This window comes from Scatophagus argus, chromosome 14 (assembly GCF_020382885.2).
Source record: "Scatophagus argus isolate fScaArg1 chromosome 14, fScaArg1.pri, whole genome shotgun sequence".
NCBI classification, from domain to species: Eukaryota; Metazoa; Chordata; class Actinopteri; family Scatophagidae; genus Scatophagus; species Scatophagus argus.
In genome coordinates, this window is record NC_058506.1 from 22,773,418 (window position 1) to 22,795,952 (window position 22,535).

At 47.4% G+C, this 22,535-nt stretch overlaps 1 protein-coding gene across 16 annotated transcripts in view; it reads right to left on the bottom strand.

The window, feature by feature from the left end:
- Positions 1-22,535, bottom strand: part of LOC124070703 (glutamate receptor 1-like) — a 46,986-nt gene that overhangs the window by 19,551 nt on the left and 4,900 nt on the right. For all 16 annotated transcript variants that reach the window (XR_006845231.1, XR_006845232.1, XR_006845229.1 and 13 more), the window contains exons 3-12: positions 12,885-13,124; positions 6,110-6,294; positions 3,886-3,939; positions 3,571-3,729; positions 3,172-3,339; positions 2,895-2,999; positions 2,189-2,299; positions 1,867-2,073; positions 1,077-1,292; positions 217-340 (exon numbers count right to left, since the gene is read on the bottom strand). Coding sequence is in view for 10 of the 16 variants with exons in the window: in XM_046410843.1 (XP_046266799.1) it covers positions 217-340; positions 1,077-1,292; positions 1,867-2,073; positions 2,189-2,299; positions 2,895-2,999; positions 3,172-3,339; positions 3,571-3,729; positions 3,886-3,939; positions 6,110-6,294; positions 12,885-13,124 (1,569 nt within the window). In the remaining 6 variants the exon portion in view is untranslated. The remainder of the gene's footprint in view (positions 1-216; positions 341-1,076; positions 1,293-1,866; positions 2,074-2,188; positions 2,300-2,894; positions 3,000-3,171; positions 3,340-3,570; positions 3,730-3,885; positions 3,940-6,109; positions 6,295-12,884; positions 13,125-22,535) is intronic.

A 22,535-nucleotide genomic window follows, 5' to 3' on the forward strand; every position in this document is an offset into this window, starting at 1 on the left:
GATGATGATGAGGATGGTGATGATGATGAAGATGACGATGAGGATGGTGATGATAAAGATGATGATGATGAGGATGTGATGATGATGATGAAGATGATGATGAGGATGGTGACGGTGATGATAATGACAATGAGGATGATGAGGATGATCATGCTGATGAGGGAGATGATAAGAATGATGATGATGATGATGATGATGAGGATGATGAGGATATACCTGGAGAGTGAGTGAGCTCAGAGGACGAGGTTGGCAGAGCTCGATGAGAGGCAGCGGATGGAAGAGTTTCATCTTCATCATCAGAGTCTTCACCCTGCCATTCATATGGACTGAAACGACTCACCTAAGACACAAAGACAGGTATCATCAGCTCCAGGTACTTCAAGTACACAGCAGCAGTCACATTCGGCCATCCGTCCTTCAGTTCCATATTCCCTCACGTCAAACTGGTCTCATAACATTTAATGACATGTTAATGAAAAATCCAAAGTGAGGAGCTGAGGAGAACATTCACTCCACTGAACGAAACACGACAGCCAGCATCCAACACAACCACATGACAGTTTTATGTTAACACGTTCGGACTGCTTCGTCATGTTTACCACAGGTTATAAGATCGGCATTGATGTCACGCTGTCATAACATCTCAAGCTGAGTCAGCTTAGCAATAATAAAATCAGTCATGAGCCTTCATAAAGACTCCATCAGGTGTCATGTCAGCCTTATGAACGCCTCTCTGAACAAAGTGAAATATCAAGCCTTTTCTCCTGCACACTACTGTCAGTCCAGAGGTCAGCTTTCCTGAGGAGGCGCAGCGGAGCTCCTCCTGTTCTGAGCTGGTGACACGCTGGCTCGGCGCATACCGAGAAGATGAAGTGGGCAGAACAGACACAATGAGAAGGTTTATTTAACAGCACATTTCTAAGCAAAGCTGGACATTTTCCACATACAGACGACACATTAACACCAGGTGCAAACGAGGCGTCCGGCGTCTGTGTCCACATCTAAAACACACAACACCGCCATCAAGCACAGATGACACAAACACCCGCGAACACACATTCACACACTCCCCTCACCAGGAAGAGCACCACGCTGACTCCGATGTAGGCGAAGACGATGCACATCCAGATCTCGTAGGCCAGCGGGTCGAGGAAGGAGAAGACGCCCGGTTTGGACTTGGTGGGTTTCTTGATCATGATGGAGATCCCCAGAGACATGAAGGGTTTGGTGAAGTCGATCACCTGCTCTCGCACCAGAGTGATGGTCAGCGGGGCGACGGCCACGTCGGCCTTCTGCACAGAGAGACGACGAGACGTTCAGGCGGACAACAGCCTTCACTTACTGACTGCTTCTTTCTCCTGTTGGTTTATGAAGTCAAAGCTCGCTTGTTTCCATCCCAATCTGTTGATTCGTTCTTAACAGAGCTGCACACAGTGGTCCACAGCCAGACCACCAGACAGACAGACCAGATTTTTCCTTCTCTGACTGTTTTATTTTGAAAAGAAGATAAGATGCCTGAAGAGGAAGAATATTCCAGAAATCCACACACGAAAATAAACTAAAATTTCAATAAACAAATACATTTCATCTGGCACAAAGATTTTCTGCTCTATTTCGCTTTGACTCTCAGATGCTACAACAAACAATTACGAGAGCACCAAATGTGCATTCATCCTTCGCTGAAATTAGTCCCCAATAAGCTGAGGTGTTCTCAAGGTTTTCTGTCTTCAGTGGGGACCAGTGGACTCGGAGCCACAGACAGCTGAGAGCCACAGACAGCTGGAAGAAGATGCTTCCCAACTTCAACGGAAACACAACAGCAGCGTTTTGAGCGGGACGGATGTTCTGTCTCCGGGTCACACTCACCCCGTACACCAGCTCTCCCACCATGCCGTTCCACATCTTTGTTTCGGGGTCCCTGGCGCCGTACTTGCCGTCGCCCACCAGCTCGAGGCGGTAGACGAAGCCGACGTGTTTGGCGATCTCTGCGGCCAGTTCTGCGCAGTAACCTTCGTACTTGTCATTTCCCTCAAACTGCTCGTGGTTCTTCTTCAGCATCATGTAGGGCGCTTCCTGTTGACACACGGCATCCACAGGTTGAGGATATGTGAGGACGGAAATACACATCCTGTTTCCAAAATAGAAGCACAGGAAGATTGTGAACAGTATTGTGTCCTCCCTGTCTTACCAGTATGGTAGTGACTACGTAGGTCCTGTTCTGCAGGCCGTAGAACTCTTCCACCAAGGGCCTGTAGACGGCCGTGTTCACGTAGCCCCTCTTCTCGTTCCAGTAGCCAATCTGAACACACAGCAGCAGCGTCACATGACAACACTTTACAGACAGAGTACCTTACAGCGTCCCCCCCTCAGATGCTCCATGTGTTACTGAACCACACCGAGCACCTGAGGATCAAAATGTGACATCCTTAAACACGGACAGCGTTTTTACTTTATTATCCTCTACAGCTGTTATTAGTGGCATAATAGAACCATTAACTGCATTTGAAAATTCATTTGTCCGGCCTCAAAGAAATCAGTTTAAACCCAAATGAAAAGTTATCTGTGAGTGTAAAAAATAGACTGGACAGTAAGCTTCAAATCCTGTCTTTAAAATGTCCCATTTGAAGCTCCTGTGTGTCACCTCAGACTACAAACGAGTGCAGTCATGTGCCTCCTTACAATGAAAACTCAGACTCTGATCCCGACACGAGCTGAGCTGCAGGTTTCTACACAAACGAGCGCCGCAGCAGCTGATTTCACTGACGATCACACCCTCAGTCAGAGAGGAGCGAGCTAATTACTGAAACGAGCTGACAGAGAAGAAAGCTGCAGATCGCGACTCCACACCAAACTTCTGTCTAATAAAATAAAACAACGGCGAGCAGCAGCAGCACCTTCCTGGGCCCCGTGTGGCTCAGCTCCATCACCGCCAGCGTGTAGTTGGTGCGATGTCCTCGCTCGTCAAACTGAACCCAACCCGTCAGCCCATCCAGACGCACCTGCAAACACGCACGCACACACACACACGCACACGCAAGCACACACACACACACACACACACACACACACACATATGAACGCACACAAACGTACACACACACAGTATAGTCATTAGTGTGTATGAGTGAGTGGACAATATGTATTTGTGTGTATTTGTGTGTATCTGTGTACCTGTTGCAGCGCTCTCTGTATGTCGATGCCCTGTCCCCAGGGGGCCGGAGGGTTGGCCAGACACTCCCCTGCGTTCCCACGGCGGGAGATGTCGATCCGTTGCCGCCGCAGGTTCTGAAAAGCCGTCGCCATGACGCTGACGCCATCATAGGTCAGAGCTCCTGTGTACTGAGGATGACAGGACATATCGGTTGTTATTACGTCACTGTGAGCGGTGGAGTCCGCCATGACATGACACGTCATACACGTGACAGGAAATGAAGCAGAACATTACTGTCACCTGGTCCCTGTTCAAACAACGCCATACCTCTAGTGCACTACATGTCAGAGGTGAGTGCTGTCCTCTGCACACACTGAAATGTACTGTGTGTGTGTGTGTGTGTGTGTGTGTATGTGTACCCTGAGCCTCCTGCGGGCCAGTTTGAGGTCTCTGCTGTCGAAGTCCATCCAGTCCTGGTCGATCTTCTGCACAGCCGGATGGGACCGGTTCACCAGCTGGAAGCCCGTCACGTTCGGACCGAGCTTCTGAAACTCGGTCATGTTCAGGTCCATGAAGCCCTGACATGCACATGCACACGCACACGCACGCACACACACACACACACACACACACACACACACACACACACACACACACACACACATCATTAAACTGAGTGAACTCAACGTGCACATGCTGCGTTCATGTTTCTTCCAGTAAACAGTCAGACTCACCAGATTGGCCAGGATGTAATGGTAGTTCTTCAAGTTCCTCTTCTGAGCAGCAATCTGAGCACCACAACAGTCAGAGTAAATGATATGCTAATTACATTTTTCTGATGTTTCTAATGATGATAAAAAGCATCCATTACACATTCATCACACTTGTGTGTGTGTGTGTGTGTGTGTGAGTCCTCTCAAACAGCTGCTAATTGGAGGATTCAAATTCGTCTTTGAGGAATAAATTGCCCGTCTTCACTATCAGGAAGAGACGGAAAGAAAGAGAGAAGACGCCTCCACACACTGATGACAGAGGACAGGAAAGGAAGAGAGGGAGAGGTGAAAAGAGGAGAAGGAAGAGGAAGGAGACAGAGAGAGACCAGGAGGACAAGGAGGAGGTGGACAGAGAGACAGCTGTCGAGAGGACAGGAGGAGGAGGAGGAGGAGGAGGAGGAAGCAGGTGTTGGCTCCCTCTCTAGTCCAGCTCCTAATGAGCATCAGTCGATGAACGTCCACTAACACAGCTGCTCTGTAGTGCTGAATGCTACTCACTGCAGGAGGAGAGAGGGAGGAGGAAGCTTTTTGAACAGTACTCCTCCTCTTCACCTCCTCATCCTCCAGCCTCTCTCCACCTTCTGCTTGTTGGGCTTCAATGCCAAAGGAAGAAAAAGAAAATCAACGGAGGATAAAATCCAGGTAATTCAGGGCTACGCTAATGTTTTCTAATCAGCATCAAACATACAGTGTTTGAATCTGAACAGGCAAATTTGTGGTAATCTTCTGTGACAGGTCAGGTACTGCATGCCGATGTTAGCATTTAGCTCGCTAGTGCAAATTCATAACTGTGGCACCTTCACAACTGAAACCTTTTTACCCTGAAGTTGGTTTATATTTTCCTCCACTTTCATGAAGAGTGTAAACACTTAAATGAGCGACCTGTCAGCCCAGCTCAACATCATCGCCCAGCAGCGCCGCAGCTCCACCTGATACTTCACTCGCACTCGGCCCAACTAAATGAACCACATGAAGTCAACAGCGGAGCTGACGTTTCCACATGAAACCCAACATAAAAAAGCCCGTCAGCTTCATTTCACAGATCCAAAACTCCACCTGATACTTGAGCCTGTTAGCCAGCTGGAGTCCAGCAGGAAGACGAGCTTCCCAAACGATGGCCGGCGTCTGGCCAGAGTTCACACATCCCCTCCTCCTCTGCGCTCTCCTCTCCGACTGGAGACCAACTCATTCCATGGCCTGGCCAAGATAAACACCACCTGTCCAGCTGCTCCACCACAGGAAATCACACGCCGTCCAAACAGACAGCTGCGCTATCGAGTCGCTTACGGACCCATTCAGATGGCCCACTCTACGTCACACGTCTGCCCCTCAGAGTGCAGGTTCGAATCCCACTGAGAACCAGATATTCAAGTCTTTAAAGTCTACGAGCCACTGTGACTGGCTTCGATGCTTGTTCATCAGAAATTACTTTTGGATTTGTATCATTATATGATTAATTACGCAGTTTTAATTAAACTGAAATTAATTTGGCCTTTCATAGTGTCCCTCTGCTGCTAACAAACTCACTCCTGTCAGTCAAATCCAAGTGCTCAGCAGTGAAGTCAGAACACGGTGAAAGCAGCTGATGTGAAGAGCAGAAACATTCAGCAGAGTCCTGCTGCTCTGACGGCGGACAGCAGAGACCGTAAACCACAAAGCACACAGTAACTCGCAGTCTGTCTGTCTGTCTGTCTGGGCTGCCGGTCAGCGACGGCCACGAGACGTGTTGCTGCTGAACATGTCAGCGCTGCAGAACTTAACAAAACAAATATTCAAATGGGCCTGACTTTTCAGACTCGCTGATTCGTCGTCTCCGCTTGTGTTGTATCAGGACCGAGCCACATTGTGTCCGTCTCTGAGCGAGGACGGAAACGGGAGGAGCAGAGTGAAGCCTCAGAGACGCTCTACATGAAATGAGCGTTGACCCGATCGACAATTGGAGGACTGAATTAACTGGTCCCAAGCCTGGTGGATCATAAGCTAAAGCACAAACCTGTCACAGATCAGTGGTCGTGGCTTTATGCTTCTTCTCTTTCTTCCAAGAGTTAGATGAGAACATGCTTGGCTTATCTGCTGCTCAGATAAAAACCAGACCTGTACTATGGCAGTAGTACAGGTCTGGTTTTGTGGTAACATCACTGTGATTGTCAGGTGAGGCTGACAGGATTTACTGCAAGTGTCTTACCAGGTTGAGGATGGAGTTGAGTCGCTCCAGCTCACAGTCGATGATGATCTGAAAGTCCTTCTTATAGTCCAGGTCTGCCAGCAGCTTGATGAAGGCGGTTTCTGTCAGAGTTTCCAAGTTAACGGAGGTGACCTGCCAACTGCGCTCCGCCGCTGTGTCCAAGATCCTCTGCAGCACCGCCAGCCCTGAGAGACAAACAACATGTGAGTCAGCTCGGAGTGGACGCAGTCAGCAGGACACAACGAGACAGTGGTTAAGACGCATTTGTTTTCTTACTCAATTCATTTGTTCTTTCTCTGATTTTAATCAGAGGAGTCTGTTATACGACATGTTCTGTGATGAAACGATATTAATATGATGTGCTGCTGTGAAAAGCCTCTTATCTGATGCTAAAACATCACAAGACGAAGAGCTTGTCGTCTGTCGTGGTGGTGACAGAGACTCGCCAATCAAACCAGCACATAACTGGATCTGGTTTGGCTTTAGATTTTAGTAACAGCTGGAGCTTACAGACTCTTACACCTTTGACCTCACACAGAGTTGCGTCCGAAAATAACGCTTTGACTCAAAACGTCCGAACTACACGCTGTTAGCCAACCAGCCGGTGGACTGGACAGAACACGACGGTCCCACCGTGAGGACGGCACTCCAAATGCTGACTGCTGCCAAGGCCAAAGCGTCTCCTTGTCGCACGTTTACTTGAGCTGAGCTAAAGAGACACGGCATGTAAAGCGGTCATCTGCCCGCCATGTGCTTCATGTGAGCAGCAAACGTGAAGCGGCAGCGGCTGCTCACACTGAATGTCAAGCTCTTATTTTTGTCAGTGGCATCAAACTCTTGCGATGCTGTTTCTGTGTGCCTCAGGCTGGACTTGGCCCGGGTTTAACTTCAAAACGCTGCCTTCGCACTGAGACACCACAGACTCATCACGGGTTTATTTTGGTTTAAGGGGCCTGATTTGAATAAAAGAAATAAATATCAGTGATGATGCCGATTTACCTCTGATGAGATTTATCTGAGAAGCTTTTCCGGGCGAACCTCGAGTCTTTTATCTTTCACTGTCTCTTCTCCTGAGCGATAATCCATTATTTAAGCAGAAAAACCTGACCTCACGCAGGCAGACTGTCAGCAGAAACACGATACACCAACTTGGCTTCAAAGATCAAACCTGGCAGACCTGATGCAGGGAAAAATCGCACCAGGGGTTCTGTGAGGCTGTACTTTGGCAGTAACATCAGCACGAGAAGTTTCACAGTAAGCAGTTGTGTAGATTTTTCATTTAAACAAAACGTTTTGACCTCATGGTGGCACTAGTGGAAAATTTCATGGCAACCTATCAAGTAGTTGATGAGATCTGAATAAGATGAAGTCTGACTCGAACTGAACGATCAACATCGACATCCGTACCTGCTGCTAGCGTCGCTAAAACGAATCCTTTGGATTCACGCTTTCTATGACATCTGCGCAGGTTAACATTAAACAACTAGAACACCTGCTTAAGATTAGGGAAAGATCGCAGTGACATTTAACAAAAAAGAAAATCTTCACTCTGGTCTCCTGCATTACACTCATCCACTGGCTGCTTTCTGCCCCCTAGTGGTCAAACCATAAATCAATTAACACATCTGTTTCTACAAGCCAACAGTTTTTGCTTGTGTCTTAAAACCCTACGAGTCAACACGCAGAGTAATCACATCAGCATTTTAAAGTCCCTGCACACACACACACACACACACGCAGATGCACACCACGTTCAAAAGAAAACTCAGCAAAATTCAGACAGACTTCAAAGAGTAGAGAGAGATGAACAGAGAAACAGAGAGAAAAGGGAAGTTCAAAGAAACACACACACACACACACACACACACACACACACAGGCTCTGACTGTGAGACACACTGAGGTAATAACCCCAAAGGAGGTGTCGCTCTGTGTGTGTGTGTGTGTGTGTGTGTGAACCCGGTGGTTATATGACACACTAACTTGTTGTGTTTACACTGCGACAAAGAGACAAAACACAGCGTAGTTTAAACTCAGCAGGCAGATGAAGATCACATCACATGAGTGCTCACTGTAGTGCTGATGGACGCCGTCACAGGAAAAAAAAGCCAGAGTCCTAAGAAAGGTCATTTTTAACAGGACACGCCGTGGTAGCGACATTAACAACACTTTGATATAACAGCTTCAGCCATATTTTATTCTGTCAACGTACAGACCCTGACAGAGAGAGAACAGCTGCAGCTGATGTGGAGAAGAGCAGTAATAAAATAATAAAAACTACAAACAAATGTGAGCTCAAGGAAACAAAACTAAACTTTTCATGTGATGTAAATACTTATTTTTTTCACCAGCTGGTTAAGGCTACAGTACCTGTGACGTCCACAACTTCTTTTATGGTGGCTAACTAATAACATCACATGACTGCAATGCTGAGCCGTCTACATACTTCTGGCCACGTAGTGATGCTGGTGCAGAGCACAGGAGGAGGGAGAAAAAGACACTTAAAATGGCTCATAATTGGTGCGATGTGACAGGAGATTACGTGTTGACCTCTGATAGGTAACTGCTCATTAGCATCCACACGGTGACAGAGTTTAAATCTCCTGCGAAGGCGCTCATCTCCACAGCAACACAAGTCAAGTGTGTGTTAATGATCACATATAACCTTCAATTAGAGACACAGCAGAGCCACACACCCACACTGACAGCCAGTCACTAATACTGAGACACTATGAGACATTAAAGATACTCACAGAGGAGAGATTTACAAATACAGACGGTATTTTGCTCTCCCTCCTGCATCCACTTTACATAAACATCCTGCATGCATCTACTGTTAATGTTCTGGGGGGTGGGAGGGGAGAGGAGAGGAGAGGAGAGGGGGGAGAGGAGACAAGGAGGAGGGGAGAGGAGAGGAGTGGAGGAGGGGGAGGAGGGGAGGAGGAGGAGGAGGAGAGGAGGGGGCAGGGGAGGACAGGAGAGGAGACAAGGAGGAGGGGAGAGGAGAGGAGTGGAGGAGGAGGAGGGGGAGGAGGGGAGTGGAGGAGGAGGAGGAGAGGAGGGGGCAGGGGAGGACAGGAGAGGAGGAGGAGTAAAATAAGGGAAGACAAAGGGATGAGAAAGGACAGTAAAGTGGTGCTGAGGGCACCAAATTTCCACCACTCAGAGTGTTTCTCTTCCCAGCAGAGCTCTTACAGAGAATTCCAGCATCAGTCTGCATCTGTCCTCAGACGCTCACTGAAACACCTCCGTCTTTTCAATCAGGGGGACAACAGAGGGACATCACAGGGATAACTCGGGGACAACAGAGGGACAACTCGGGCACAACTCTGGAACAACAGAGGAGCAACTCAGGGACAACACAGACAGACAACACAGAGGGACAACTCCAGTGTGCAGGCTTCAGTCTGGAGCATTTTCTACAGCTCTTATGGCAGTGATGAGGCCTGGAAGTGGAACAACAAGCTGCTGTTTGCGCCTGTTATGTTGTTGTCTGTAACCTTTTAGATGGACAGACCAAAGCAAGAGGGACGCACACAGTGAACGTTAAAACTGCTACGCTTCGGCATGTTAGCATCAGCTGCGTCACGTTCTCGGCTGGAGGACGTTGTGTTTTCTCTGCTTCACGTGTTTCAGAAAACCCACAAAGACAAAACATCAAATCCTCAAGACAAACACAAAAACCTCTAAAGTGTTAATGAAAAATAAAAACGAGCGCCTGCTCTCCTTCTGTTGTGAGGCTGTCGTGTCAGACATCAGACCAGCCAAGCAGCAGCAGTCATTCATGTTCAATTACACATGGAGGCTGTTCACGCCACTTCCTGCCTTCCTCTGCCCGCTTGATTTTCTCAGCAGCTGCTGTCTGTCTGTCTAACGCTGTGTTTTGTCTCAGGGTCGACTGTTTACTGTGACGTCCCGTTCAGCCGTTTCCGACGCCTTGCTGAAGAGAACCTCGATGGCAGGCGAGAAGACAAGCAAAATAAAATAAAAATAAAAGCAAAATAAAAGCCTGCAGGAAAGACAGGAACACGTAAAAGCTTTCTCAATCCTCTGGGCAGTTCGAAGAGCAGAAGAGGAGGCTGAAGGTGTGGGGAGAACAATAAGGAGGAAGAGGAAGAAGAAGGTTTGTGTTTGTTGTCTCCTGACGAAGAGTTTCCAGCAGGGTGGACAGCTGCAAACTACAACATCCATGAGCCTTCTGGGAGATTTGCTGCAGCTCCACAGTCATTTAACGGGGGCAGCCGTGGCCTACAGGTTGGCCCACGTGAGGCTCACAGACAGCGAACTGTCAGTCGCCAAACAGGAAATGAACCGGCGGAGGTTTTTGTGTTTATAACGAATTAACAAAGTGTCTCCGAGGCCTTCAGAGGAGTGAAAATGACCCCAAACAATCAAACACATCGACGAGATTTTTAAGAGGATTCAGCCTCTCAGGGCCATAACGATCTGAGCAAAATCCATCCAACAGACGGCAAGAGTCTGGACGAAAAGAGCACGAAAAGAGGGACGACAAAGGACAAAGTCAAACTGAGCAAGATGGAGGAGACAGAAGAAGGTGAGAGGAGGAGGAGAAGGAAAGCACACAAAGTGGAAGTTAAAAGAAAATGGATGAAGGGAAGAGGAGGACAGGAGGAGGACAAGAAGGAGATGACTTCTACTTCTACTGTAACTACCGCATGTTTCCAGCCATCAGTCAAAGTACAGAGAGAAGGATTTACTGCGAAGCTGTGACCGTAGCAACGAGACAGGAGGATAATTATGGGATGAGTCAGAGACCATAGTTTCTTTATCTGCAAGTGTGTGTGTGTGTGTGTGTGTGTGTGCATGTGTGCTGAATCAAATTCAAAGCAGCCTTCTAAGTTCATTATATAATAACTGGTTGGCTTGTTGATGTTATACACATCTGTTTGGAGACGGAGACACACACACACACACACACACACACACACACACGTTAAACAGTCTGCTGCAGTGAGTCTGACTCTCAACAACATGACAGAAATGAAACGAGAGGAGCTGGAGGTGATTCTAATCAGAGCAAAGTTTGGTGTCGACTTCTTTCTTTAGCACAAAGCTCTGACACATAAGCTCTTGTTCACCGATGGTTCTGGTTCGTCACCACTCGGGGCGCTGTGTGTGTGTGTGTGTGTGTGTGTGGAGGTGCACACGTGGATGGTGGTCGTAAACCAAAGCTGCATTCGGGGCTCTGAGCCACAGGAAAGCCCCTCGGCCTCCAGCAAACATCTAACGTCTCCTCGGCAGATGTTGAGGAGCGATAACATCAGACAGACGGCACCGCCGGGACACACAGTTACGCACTATTACACTGGATAGACTTCCACCGATGGTTCCTGGGCAGATGTAAAAGGCAATGAGATCAGACACCAACTGTCAAATGGACTATAACGTCAGATCAGAGGCCGTGGGGAGACACTAGAGCCGGCTGAGAGCAGGAAATGACACGACTAACTGCCCTTTTCACTAATTCTCCCAGTTTGTTTGTTTGACTCGAAGAGCTGGAGGTGAAGTTTAACTTTTCAGTTCACGAGGCTGTGTGTCTTAAAAAGATTTGTTTTATGCAGTTTGGGAAGTTCCTGGCTGACAAGCAGCAGAAGCATCATTAGGTTCAGTGACTGACTGAAGGCAAAAGCTGCCTTCACTTTCTTCATTCTTTCCCGAAATGTCATTTTCAGGTTATTCAATAATGTTCTTAGTACGGATGCACAATATTTGACTGTTGTAGATATTCAACATGCAGAAATTCTTTGACTTTGTCTGCCTACAGATGTGCATAATCTTATTCCCACCTAACTGCAGAGAACATCAAGTCTGTCCTGTGGTGGAACCAACACCACGATGGCCCACAGTCTGCTGCTTCTCAAAAAGTCCACATTTCACTGAGTAAAAGCAGAGGTCAGTGGATGAGCAGCTTGTCCAGCAGTCTGACAGCCTTTCAGTGTCTGTACTGACGTGACTACAATGACCTGACAACAGCAGTGCTGTTACTTCAGGGTCAGGGTCTATGTCACTGTGACGCAGGACACAGGACTCCAGTTAGGAAATATGTTTCTGCAGCACCAAAAATCCTAAATGAGTGAGGATGTCAGGCTTAAATGAGATAAATCAGAAATAAAGGCCTTGCTTTGATATATCTGATAATGTTTTAGGAAGCCTCACTGTTTTTAGTCAGTAATTAAAACCAGTCAGCCAGACTTTGTGGCCTAGAGGTTGGAGAAGCGGCTTGTGATCGGAGGGTCGTCGGTTCGATTCCCCCACCGGACGGGCAGGAAAAATTTGGGTGTGGTGGAGTGATTAATGCGAAAAATGCCTGCCCCCCCTTCCAAAGCCGGCTGATGTGCCCTTGAGCAAGGCACTTAACCCCCCAATATGCTCACACAGGAGCATGTGTGTTTCACTGCATGTAATTTGCCGGATGTTGCATGTGTGTGTTCAACTAAGGATGGGTCAAATGCAGAAGACGAATTCAGTGTGTGTTTTTATTTACAGCAGCTCCACTTTGAAAGAAAAGGTGACAAAGTAAAAGTGAGTTGGAGCGGCCTATCAGAGCAGCACAGCCGTGAGTCTGACATGACGTTTTCCCACATCAAGCAGCACAGGTAGTTACAAGCAGCATTTGTCCCCAAGCGTCCCAGCACCACCCTGAGGTCAACGCTCCCTCAATCCTCACTGCCCTGCATGAACATCACGACCTCCTGCGGCGACAGGAAAGGCTGCCACAAACATAAATCTGTGAAATGCTTATGAAAGGTCCTCACCTGAGTCGGAGCTGTACATGTAGACGAACCTGGTCCAGTAGAAGTGCTCCAGCAGGGCCATGAGGGGGTCCTGCAGCTGGGGCCGCAGCTGCAGGACGAACTGGTTGTTGGTCTGGACGGGGAAGGACGGCGTGACGAAGCAGACGTGCAGAGAGCCGCAGAAGGACATCAGCATGTTGACCGTCCGCCGGTCGTACAGACCCATGATGGCGTACACGCCCTTCGAGAACTGGGAGCAGACTGGGACAGAAGGAGGGAGGATTATTAAAACAGAGCTCGTCAGACAACAGCAGATGAACTGATTTGGAGAACGTGGTGAAGGCAGACTCAGTAACTTTCTGTATTAACACACATGCTGTGTTTTCCGTAATGTCACCGGCAGCTGGTGTGTGTGAGTGTCTGTTCAGTGTGTTTGTCGGTCCACATCTCCTTCAGTTCCTCAGACTTTTAGCTTGTTTTCATCACCTCCTCTCCCTCTCTTGAAACAACACATTGTCATTTGTTATATCTGCTTCAGTCTATTGTTTTAATCTGCACAAACAGCACTCTCTCCACTTGGTAATAAGCTAAGACATGATAAAGTGTCCTTATCTTCATGGCAGGCAGACATCATTTCAGCTGCTCACTTATCTGCTGCTGCGTAGCTGATAAAGTTTCCTGTTCCACACAAAAGGCCTCCACATAGTAAATCCCCACACACACAGCGGCTGTAATCAAATTACTCTTCATGCAGAGCTCCTTCACAGCCAGGGATTAAGCCTCAAGACAAAATAATTCTCTACAAGTCGTTCGCTGACTCACTCTCTTATTTTATGGTCTTCAGGACACAATCCCACTGGATTAGAACATGTTTGTATTATGTGTGTCATCGCCAGAGCAGAGCGCCATGCAGAGGAGTGTGATCGACTGAGTTACCCGTCAGCCGCTCGCACAAACACACAAGATCGTCTTCAGTGAGCTTAGCACACCGCTGAACAGCTTTGTTCATCAGAGTTTTCTCCAGACCCTTGTCATACCTGTGTGAGCTCCATCACACGGTGCAGCAACAACACCTGAAGCTCACAAGTCTTTGCAGATCATGTAAAACCCATTTATGACCATTTTGAGATGAATTTCTCTCCATAGGTCAAAGGTCACAGGCACATAAAGAGGACGTTTCATACCTCAAAGTTGCTAAGTTGATGTAACTTCATGAAATTACATGAACAACAAATCAAATAACGATTAATCAGTATTAGATCAGACGTATAGGAGATGTGCCGACAGATGTCATCATCTATTGTGTGTGTGAGTGTGAGAGAGAGTGTGTTTGTGTGTGTGTGTGTGTGTGTGTGTGTGTGTGTGTGCGAATGTTTGTGTGTGTGTGTGTGTGTGTCCTTGCAGCCTCAGATCCCCACAGGCCATCGCTAACATGCTAACAACAAGCCTGGTCCCTGGGAGCAGCCTGGCACTGGAAATAACCGCTCCCTGTGGGGCCGTGCTATCACGCTAACAATAGACGTTTGCCTTTGGGCGAATGCAATCATGCTAACGAGGTATCTGTCTCTTAGCATTAGCACTGCTGTCCCACTGGGATGACAGACCTCTCCTTCATCGCAGAGGGTCAGGCAGATGTTGAGAGCCTGGGGAATCATTGTAGCTGTTTGTGTTTGAGTCAACAACACCCCCACATGATGGAGGTCCAGGTGTTCAACCAATGGGATGAAGCGGAGAAGTGATGTTAGATTTATGTTAGTCATGTACTCTCTCACCTCTGCGTGCTGGGTTGATCTTAATTATTTAGCTTGTACTGATTCTATTATAATATAACAAAAGTGCTGCAAATGAACAGGACAAATACTACTACTACCACTACTATTATTACATACACTTCAAAAGCAAACTTTAAGCTAAGCTAATTGGCTTCTGGCATTAGCTTAATATTACAGATCTTCTGTCTTTATATTACAGACAGAAGATCTTCTCATATGACTATTGCCAAAAGACAGATTTAGCAATTTTTTTTCTCCACACTTCAAACTATTCCATTTAAGTTTTTAACATTACAAAGCAACAGTGAGAGTCGAGTGTGGAAGTAGTTTGAGGTAGATCACGGGGGATTAATAACAAATTCACAAAAACCAAACGGTGCTCAGCAAAGCTCCTTACAGACACTCAGAATTCAAGGTGAGGGACTTTCATCTGCACTAAGAGCGTGTCCATTACAGCTTAACGATTAAGGTTACACAAGGCCGATCGCAACGTCGCAGAGACTGAGCTGACCTCGCCTCGTGCCCACTGAGGGTCCTCCAGTCAGACATCTCGCTCCTCGCCACCTGAGGCTTTGAGACAGAGCTTTATTTAAACACAGCCCAGAGACGACGCCGAGTGCCACGGGGCCCACAGCTGAGACCGAGTCTACCCACAGAGCCGTTCATCCTCCTGACACGTCCGTCCATCCATCTGTCTGTCTGCAGGACAGAAAGATGGCTGAGCTGAAGGGTATTGGCAGGTAACTGCGAGGACGTCTAGTTAACCAGAGGCTTTCTTCCTCCGCTGAGAAGACGAGACAGGAAGGCCCGGAGACACACATCATCCGATGATCGGGTCACCGTTTCACTCTGTCGTTCTGCATTCCCATCACCCACGTTTCACTCCCGCCTCTCCAGAATGACATCCAGTCAGCAACAGAAGGAGCCGCAGCCCCGGCAACAAACACTTCATGGTGACGTTTTTATTTACCGTTTGCTCGGTCTGAAGCGACTGAAGTACTTCACAGGCAGCCACAGTGGTGACAGCGGTGTGGACCGACTCTCTGCCTCTTTAAATTCTGTTAACTAATGTGAAGAGCGAGGACCCCACAGGTCGTCCACCTGCTCTGACCTCACTTCCTGTCAGCTCTCCACTGCGTAGAGGAATCTTCAGTGGAAACAAACAAAATGTCGTTCTTAAACGTAGGCAAAGCAACAAACCTTTTCTTGTTAATGTCAGTAAATCCGTTGGAATTTCCCTGACGTTTCTACTGGACTTGTTGAATGGTCTAAGAACGTAATGTAACGGTAGCCATCCACACAGTCTACGTCCCCAACACTTAGGACTGCACACAGGGCCGTCCACACAGTCCACGTCCCCAATAATTAGGACTGCACACAGGGCCGTCCACACAGTCTACGTCCCCAACACTTAGGACCACAGACAGGGCCGTCCACACAGTCCAATCCTCAACACGCAGGGCCGTCCACACAGTCCACATCCTCAACACGCAGGGCCGTCCACACACCTCTGCCTAGATATTGTAACTCGGCTAGCGAGCTCATCACGCCCCTCTACAACACAACATCAGCTACAGACAGCAGCTGACAGACAATTTGTCAGTTTTCAACACTAAATATCTGGAGGTCTGGACTCAGACACAAACTGTACTTACCGGTCTACACGTCCACGGGGTCGACAATCAGACCTCCAGCTCAAATAAAGAGAGCAGCTTTGAGGTTTTCATTGAAACGACTGTTCACTCGTCTCGACCTCAGGCTCTAATTAACGCGTTTAGTAGTGATGCTGAATAATAGATTAAACGCCTTCCTCAGGGTGCTCCACACCATTCATACACACACAAAACCTAATGCAGCGTGCACGCGCGCGCACACACACACAGTCTGAAGTCATTTAGGCAGCTGCTGCCTCGCAGGCATCAATGCAATAATCTCTTGCTGAGCATGCAGCTCTGACACACACACACACACACACACACAGGGAGAAATGGAGGTTCCCTACAAGGGTTTTCTCCCTCAACAGTCGCAGGTTGAATTCCTCATCTGTCTGCTCAGAGTCTGAAAGTCGTCTCAGTTGCCTCCATGTCTACATTTACATTTCAGTCGTCCACAGAGGTTTACCCACAATTCACTTCAGAGCCAACAAATCAGCTGCCTGAGAGCTGCACAGACCACAACGTCAAGCACAGCCAACTGCGGTTATTTAGCAGCAGAAGAACAAATTCAGCTGATAGTTTAGCAGCTTTCTGAACTGGGGCAGCAATTCAGCGGAGCTGAAAGGACAAACTGTCTTCACTGAACTATCAGTCTGTTCAGTGGACATGAAGGGTTGTCAGGCCCTGACACATCAGCTACACGAATTACAAAGCAGCTCGTATTTTATTGTTCATCCTGTGAAGTGTTTGGTGCACACTGATAGCCATGTAGTTCCAGCTGTGGAGCAAGAGTGAATTCACCGCCTTTCAGCGAGCTCTCTGAACTTCTTTAGGCTAATAAACACAACAAACAACTCTGTTCAAGGCTACAATCAAATAAACAAACTTATGTCAGCCTTAAGTCAAACTTAGGTCTTTATTGTCATCGCTAACCGTATGAACAATCAATAACATGGCTGCTGTTAGCACTCACAGCTGTCAAGCTAGCACATCAGCATCAGGTAAGTTTGGTTGCACAACTATCTTGCAAACAGCTTTGGCAATATCTCCACCTAACCTTGACTCCGGTCAAGAGCAGTGAGAGCATGCAGGTAGACATGGAGGCCAACCAATCATTTCATTTCAGATGAATGAAAGGATTGGACAGGTTTATTACAGACATTCAACAGTCACAGACACCAGATTTTTTTTATCAGAACACATCAGCGTGATAAGAATGACCTACAATGACAGAAATCATCTTGGGACAAATTTATCTGATGTGTACTTTGAGTTTTTAGTTTGGCTCATGTCCCATCTGCTAACATGGAGGGGGAGGAGCTTATGAGCTGTACTGCAGCCAGCCACCAGGAGGCCTCCAGATGATTGGGCTTCCCTTTTGGTTAGCTCATGATGCAGATCTTTACACACAGTCAGCGGGCAGACAGCATGTGACATGAAGGGGCTCTTAAAACAACAGTTAGTTTTGGTTGGTGAGCAGGTGCAGCAGCTGCCACATGCAGCTCACGGAGGCCAATGAAGTGTGTGAAGGGGTGAAACTAAAAGTTGTCTGGGTTTACAGAACTGTAATGCACATTCAATGTTTTTTTTTTTTTTTTTCAGTGAAAAAGCTGAGTTAAAGAGACTGTAAAGGACCCGGACTCCCGGAGCACCAGACCTGGATCTGCTTCAAACAGGCAGGCAGTGAAACGCTGGCAGCCTGCACCTCCGAGGACTTTCTCTACACACCGCAGCTAAGTCATCTCACAGGCTTCAAATCACGGAAAAACAATCAGCACTCTTTTCACATTTAAACATCGAAAAATAAACTCAGAGGACTTAAAACACAAACACTGAACTCCTCTCTTTGTTTGTTCCCTCCAGGTCTCTCTTTGGCCTCTGATCCTGCTTCCGAAACTGAAGATTATTAATTAAAGATAATCCCTTTGTCCCATATCTCAAAACTGGCTTTTTGTCATTATTTGCCAAGTTGTGTTGTTGAAGATAAACGTCTTTCCAGGCGAAACATGCAACGCTGCACTTTATCCTCATTTCACATTTGAGGCATTCAACTGAGCGTGTAACTACAAGTGAGTCCTGAAGGGCAAAGTGTCACCAGCAAACCAAATCAGTTCCCTCTCTCTCCGTTTCTCTTCTCTTTCCACCAGGGCTTCCTGCCTAAAAATCTCCAGCATAACGCTTTCTTTATTTTTTTTTTAGATTTTCTGCACCGGTAAACAATAAATCACACAACTACGGGGAGCAGGGCAGTCTTGTCCCGTTCTTCTGTCGTCTCACTCTGTAGGCTCCTGATAAGGGAAGCCCTGACAGCAAAACACCATTTAATTTCCCTCCTCCTCCTCCTCCTCCCATCTTCATCTGAAGCCTTAGGAGGGCGGCGAGTTAAAATGTTAGATAGCTGGCTCTCATGCAGCTGCTCCACGGCGGACGGAGTTTAAACTGCAAACTCAAAGGGCTGAAGATAAGGAGGAGGAGGATTTCTTAATCTGAAGCTTCGCATGTTTGTGCTGGTTTGTGGAATCGTCACTATTAGTCACGCTGAGGCTGATGGGAGTGTGTTTACTACAGATACCTGGTCATAACACAAAGGACTGGACTGAATGAAAAGTCAGAAGATCAGGATAGCAATCAGGATTCATCATCTGGGGGAACGTGGAAGTCCGAACATGCTGTGACGATCTATCAATCTATCAAAAGAATAAGTGAATGAGTTGTGAGTCTTCTAACATGGATTCAAATTTATTTGGATTTATTTCAGAAATTTCTTCAGTCTGAGCCTGAATACAAAAGTCTAAAAGTTTAGATGCCAGCGATATATACAGAACAGCACAGTATGTGAGCAGTCGCTGCTATGGGAACCTGCTATGTGATCTCCCAAAGATTTTCCCAAAGTTTGTCATAATAATTAAACTAGTTTGACTGCTTATTGACAGAACGCTGGTAGCTACAAGCTGTGTAACACATCATGATGAACACACACCTCCTCGCTATGTATCAGGATAAGACAGTGGAACACACAAAATCAGCTACCTCCTGCAGCCACGTTACCACTGTTTCAATCCAGATGTGAAGAAATGCATTTCCTTGTCCTGAACAGCAGGGACAGACTATGTGTTAAGTGTTTATTCACCTGTCCATTAAGCACAATAACAACACAACAGGCTGATGAGGCTAAATAAAACCAGCACTTCTCATTTACAACAAGACACGTCCTTTATATTCTGCAGTTCTGAGTTCTGTTCTGTTCGTTCTGTTTCTGGCTGTCTGGGCGAACTTGTTATATTCTACAATCCTGCGGTGAACGCTGTAACACAGCGATTTAACAGCCCGAAAAATCACCTGAAGCACAAAAAAAAGAAACTTCCATTTTCTCTGCTCTGAGGACTTTCCTTCATTTCATTCATCTCTGCTGACGGATGGCTTTTCTGCCGCTCGGCCCAAACCTATTACTTCTGACTGGGGGAGAAGCAATATTTTCTCATTGAATGGTCCCATCCTGGATTTTTAATGTGCAGCAGGGTGTGAGTTCATGTAGTCTGTGCCAACACGAGGTCACAGTCAGGTGAGAGATCCATTCAAAACGCTGTTACGTGGCCTGTTGGACCGAGATGCCCGCTCTACCTTCCTGTCTCTCCTGATTCAATTCATCTCTCTTCTATTCAGTGCGCCTCACTCAGTTCGGTCTGATTCACTGGCTGCACCGAGTCGCACCGCCTCCATTTCCTCCACAACAACATGTCTCCATCGTGTCAGCAACACATTCGTTAGCATCCTTCCTCCTCTCCTCTGGTGCTCTGCAGTGTCCCAAAACGTCACATGACCTCTGTTCTGGAGTCAGCTCATTAAAGGAGTAGTCTGACATTTTGGGAAATGCTTTCATTCTCCTTCTTGGCGAGAGGAAGACGAACACATTGATACCAATGTGAAGCTGGAGCCAGCAGTTGATCGGCTGCAGATGATTTGCACCGTGTCCCATCAGGTTCAGCCATGTGTTTTAAAATGAGACGAGACTGAGAAGACAACCTGCCATTTCAACCTGATGAGTCGAACGTTCATGCAGTGAGGACACTGTCTTCAGGTGAACACAGAGGACATCTGGCTCATGCTTCTGCGTGCTGCTCATCGTTTAGCAACTTGAGAAGCAACAATGGACCTGGATCTGTCTAAGACTGGACTGAGATCAAGATCACGCTACCAAAGCCTGCTCGCACATGACTGGTCAGTGCTACTGGGGCAGGAACCAGAACACTTCAGAAACCCAAATGTTTTCTTTCCCTGCACTCATAAGCAGGTCTCAGTTTGTGGAGATCAGCACCTCTACAGACGAGTCAAACCAACAGCATCCCGGAGTCTCTCTCTCGCTGCTGGAAAAAACGCCAGTTTATTTTCATTTTGGAGTGAACCGTCCCTTTAACCGACCGACACAGAAACTCTTACTGAGTGTGTGTTGCAGACCGCAGTGTCCGGTCCTTAGCTCCAGTTTCAGCACTAAACGTCGGACCACAGGAAGGCGTCTGTCAGGACGACAAACGACTCGTGTCGCTGTTTATCTGCTGAGGACAGACTCTCATCAAGTGATGAGCTGAAACATCTCAAAGTCTCAGCTCCAACACACTCCCTCACACAGACGGAGAGGAAGACGCCAACTGAAAACGTCAGATAACAAACAACAACGCCGACGCTTAATGAGCACAAAGGAGAGAAAGACGAACAGGGTGAGTGCAGGGTCTGCGAAATATCAGCACCCTGACACCCAGGAAAGCATGAAATATGCAAACGACAAGAACGCTGTGAAGACGTAAGCAAAGACTATGAGTCCAGGCAGAGACGCATCACGGGTTAGTCACTCCTGTCTGTCTCACCGCCTGTCTGTCTGTCTGATGATGCTGGTGAGGCAGCTGGCTCTGCATTACGTGTGTGTGCCATCGTATATAACGAAGATGCCTGCGTGACACACAGACACAAGTAGAGCAGAAAGTGTCTCGAGACGCAGATACGACGGCCCTGCTCACCTTCCAGCTTCCCCAGTGGTCAGTCGTGGTATTGCAGCAAAACTGTCCCTGTGGACAAAAAAGCCTGTCCCCGTAGACCAGCACCGTGAGAATTCAATTAATAAATTAATAACATATGGCTTAAAGAAATATTTGGATGGATGTGCGGCGTTGAAACATTAACATGACGACTCATAACTGAGCTGCTTCCTCTCTCCAGCTGCTGTAGCTGTTGATGATGTTGTTGTAGTTGAAATGTGAGGCAGCAGAGACACAGCAGCTGCCTCACATTTCATTTCATTCATCCATGCTGTACACTGCGTACTACTGCCATCGAGTCCCTCGTTTTAGGAGAAAAGTGACATCAGACGGCTGTGAAGCAACTAAAAACAATTTATTCCTTCAGAGAAATCTGTCCTCGAGTCCAGTCCAGGTCGACCACCAGGAGCAACACTGAGCGCCCTGCGGGTCGGCCGTCTTCAGCTTTACGGTTTGTATGATCAACCAGGACAGGAATGAGCGAGATTATAAGGTTAATTTCGGAGTTTAGTGCGTTTCAGTTTCTTTTACATGTTAATAAACTGTGCACAGAAGGATTCATGATGAGTTCACAAACACAGAAAAGGTTTCATGTGTGAGTCGGGCGTGACTGACTGAACCCGGCTCAGAGATAAACATTTCAGATCGTTTCCCCGAGACGGAGCTTTGCTGCTGCTCCTCGTTCCTCCTCAGGAGGTTCAGGGGGAACACATAAGAATATGAGAATGTGTTTTATTTCATAGGAAGTAAACACATGTCCTGTGGGCTACATAATGTGTGAAGATTGTGACGAACTGAGACATGAAGCTACAGAAGAACAAATAAACAGCGCCAGAGTCGGTGGTCTGTAAGAGCGTTGCCAGCAGTCCGCAGGTCAGAGCGGCCGTCAGTCCGGCAACTCGTCGTCACTGACACTAATTCCTGACAAACGAGAGCGTGAGCTCAGAGCGAGCTGCTCGTCCAAACTGTGAGCAGCTCCAAGTCTCTGCTCTCTGAGAAATATTTGTTTTTCCACCTCCCATGCAGCCAGGATGTGACTGTGGAGTTTGTCTCACAGGAGGCAGAGCTCAGTCTGTTTTACAGTTCACACAACAACAGACCAGAGAGACAACAGACAGACAGACAGACAGACAGACAGACAGGCAGGCAGGCAGGAGGAGGAGGAGGGTGGCACAGAAAGTGAAGGAGAGGACAGTTTTTATACCAGGATTGTTT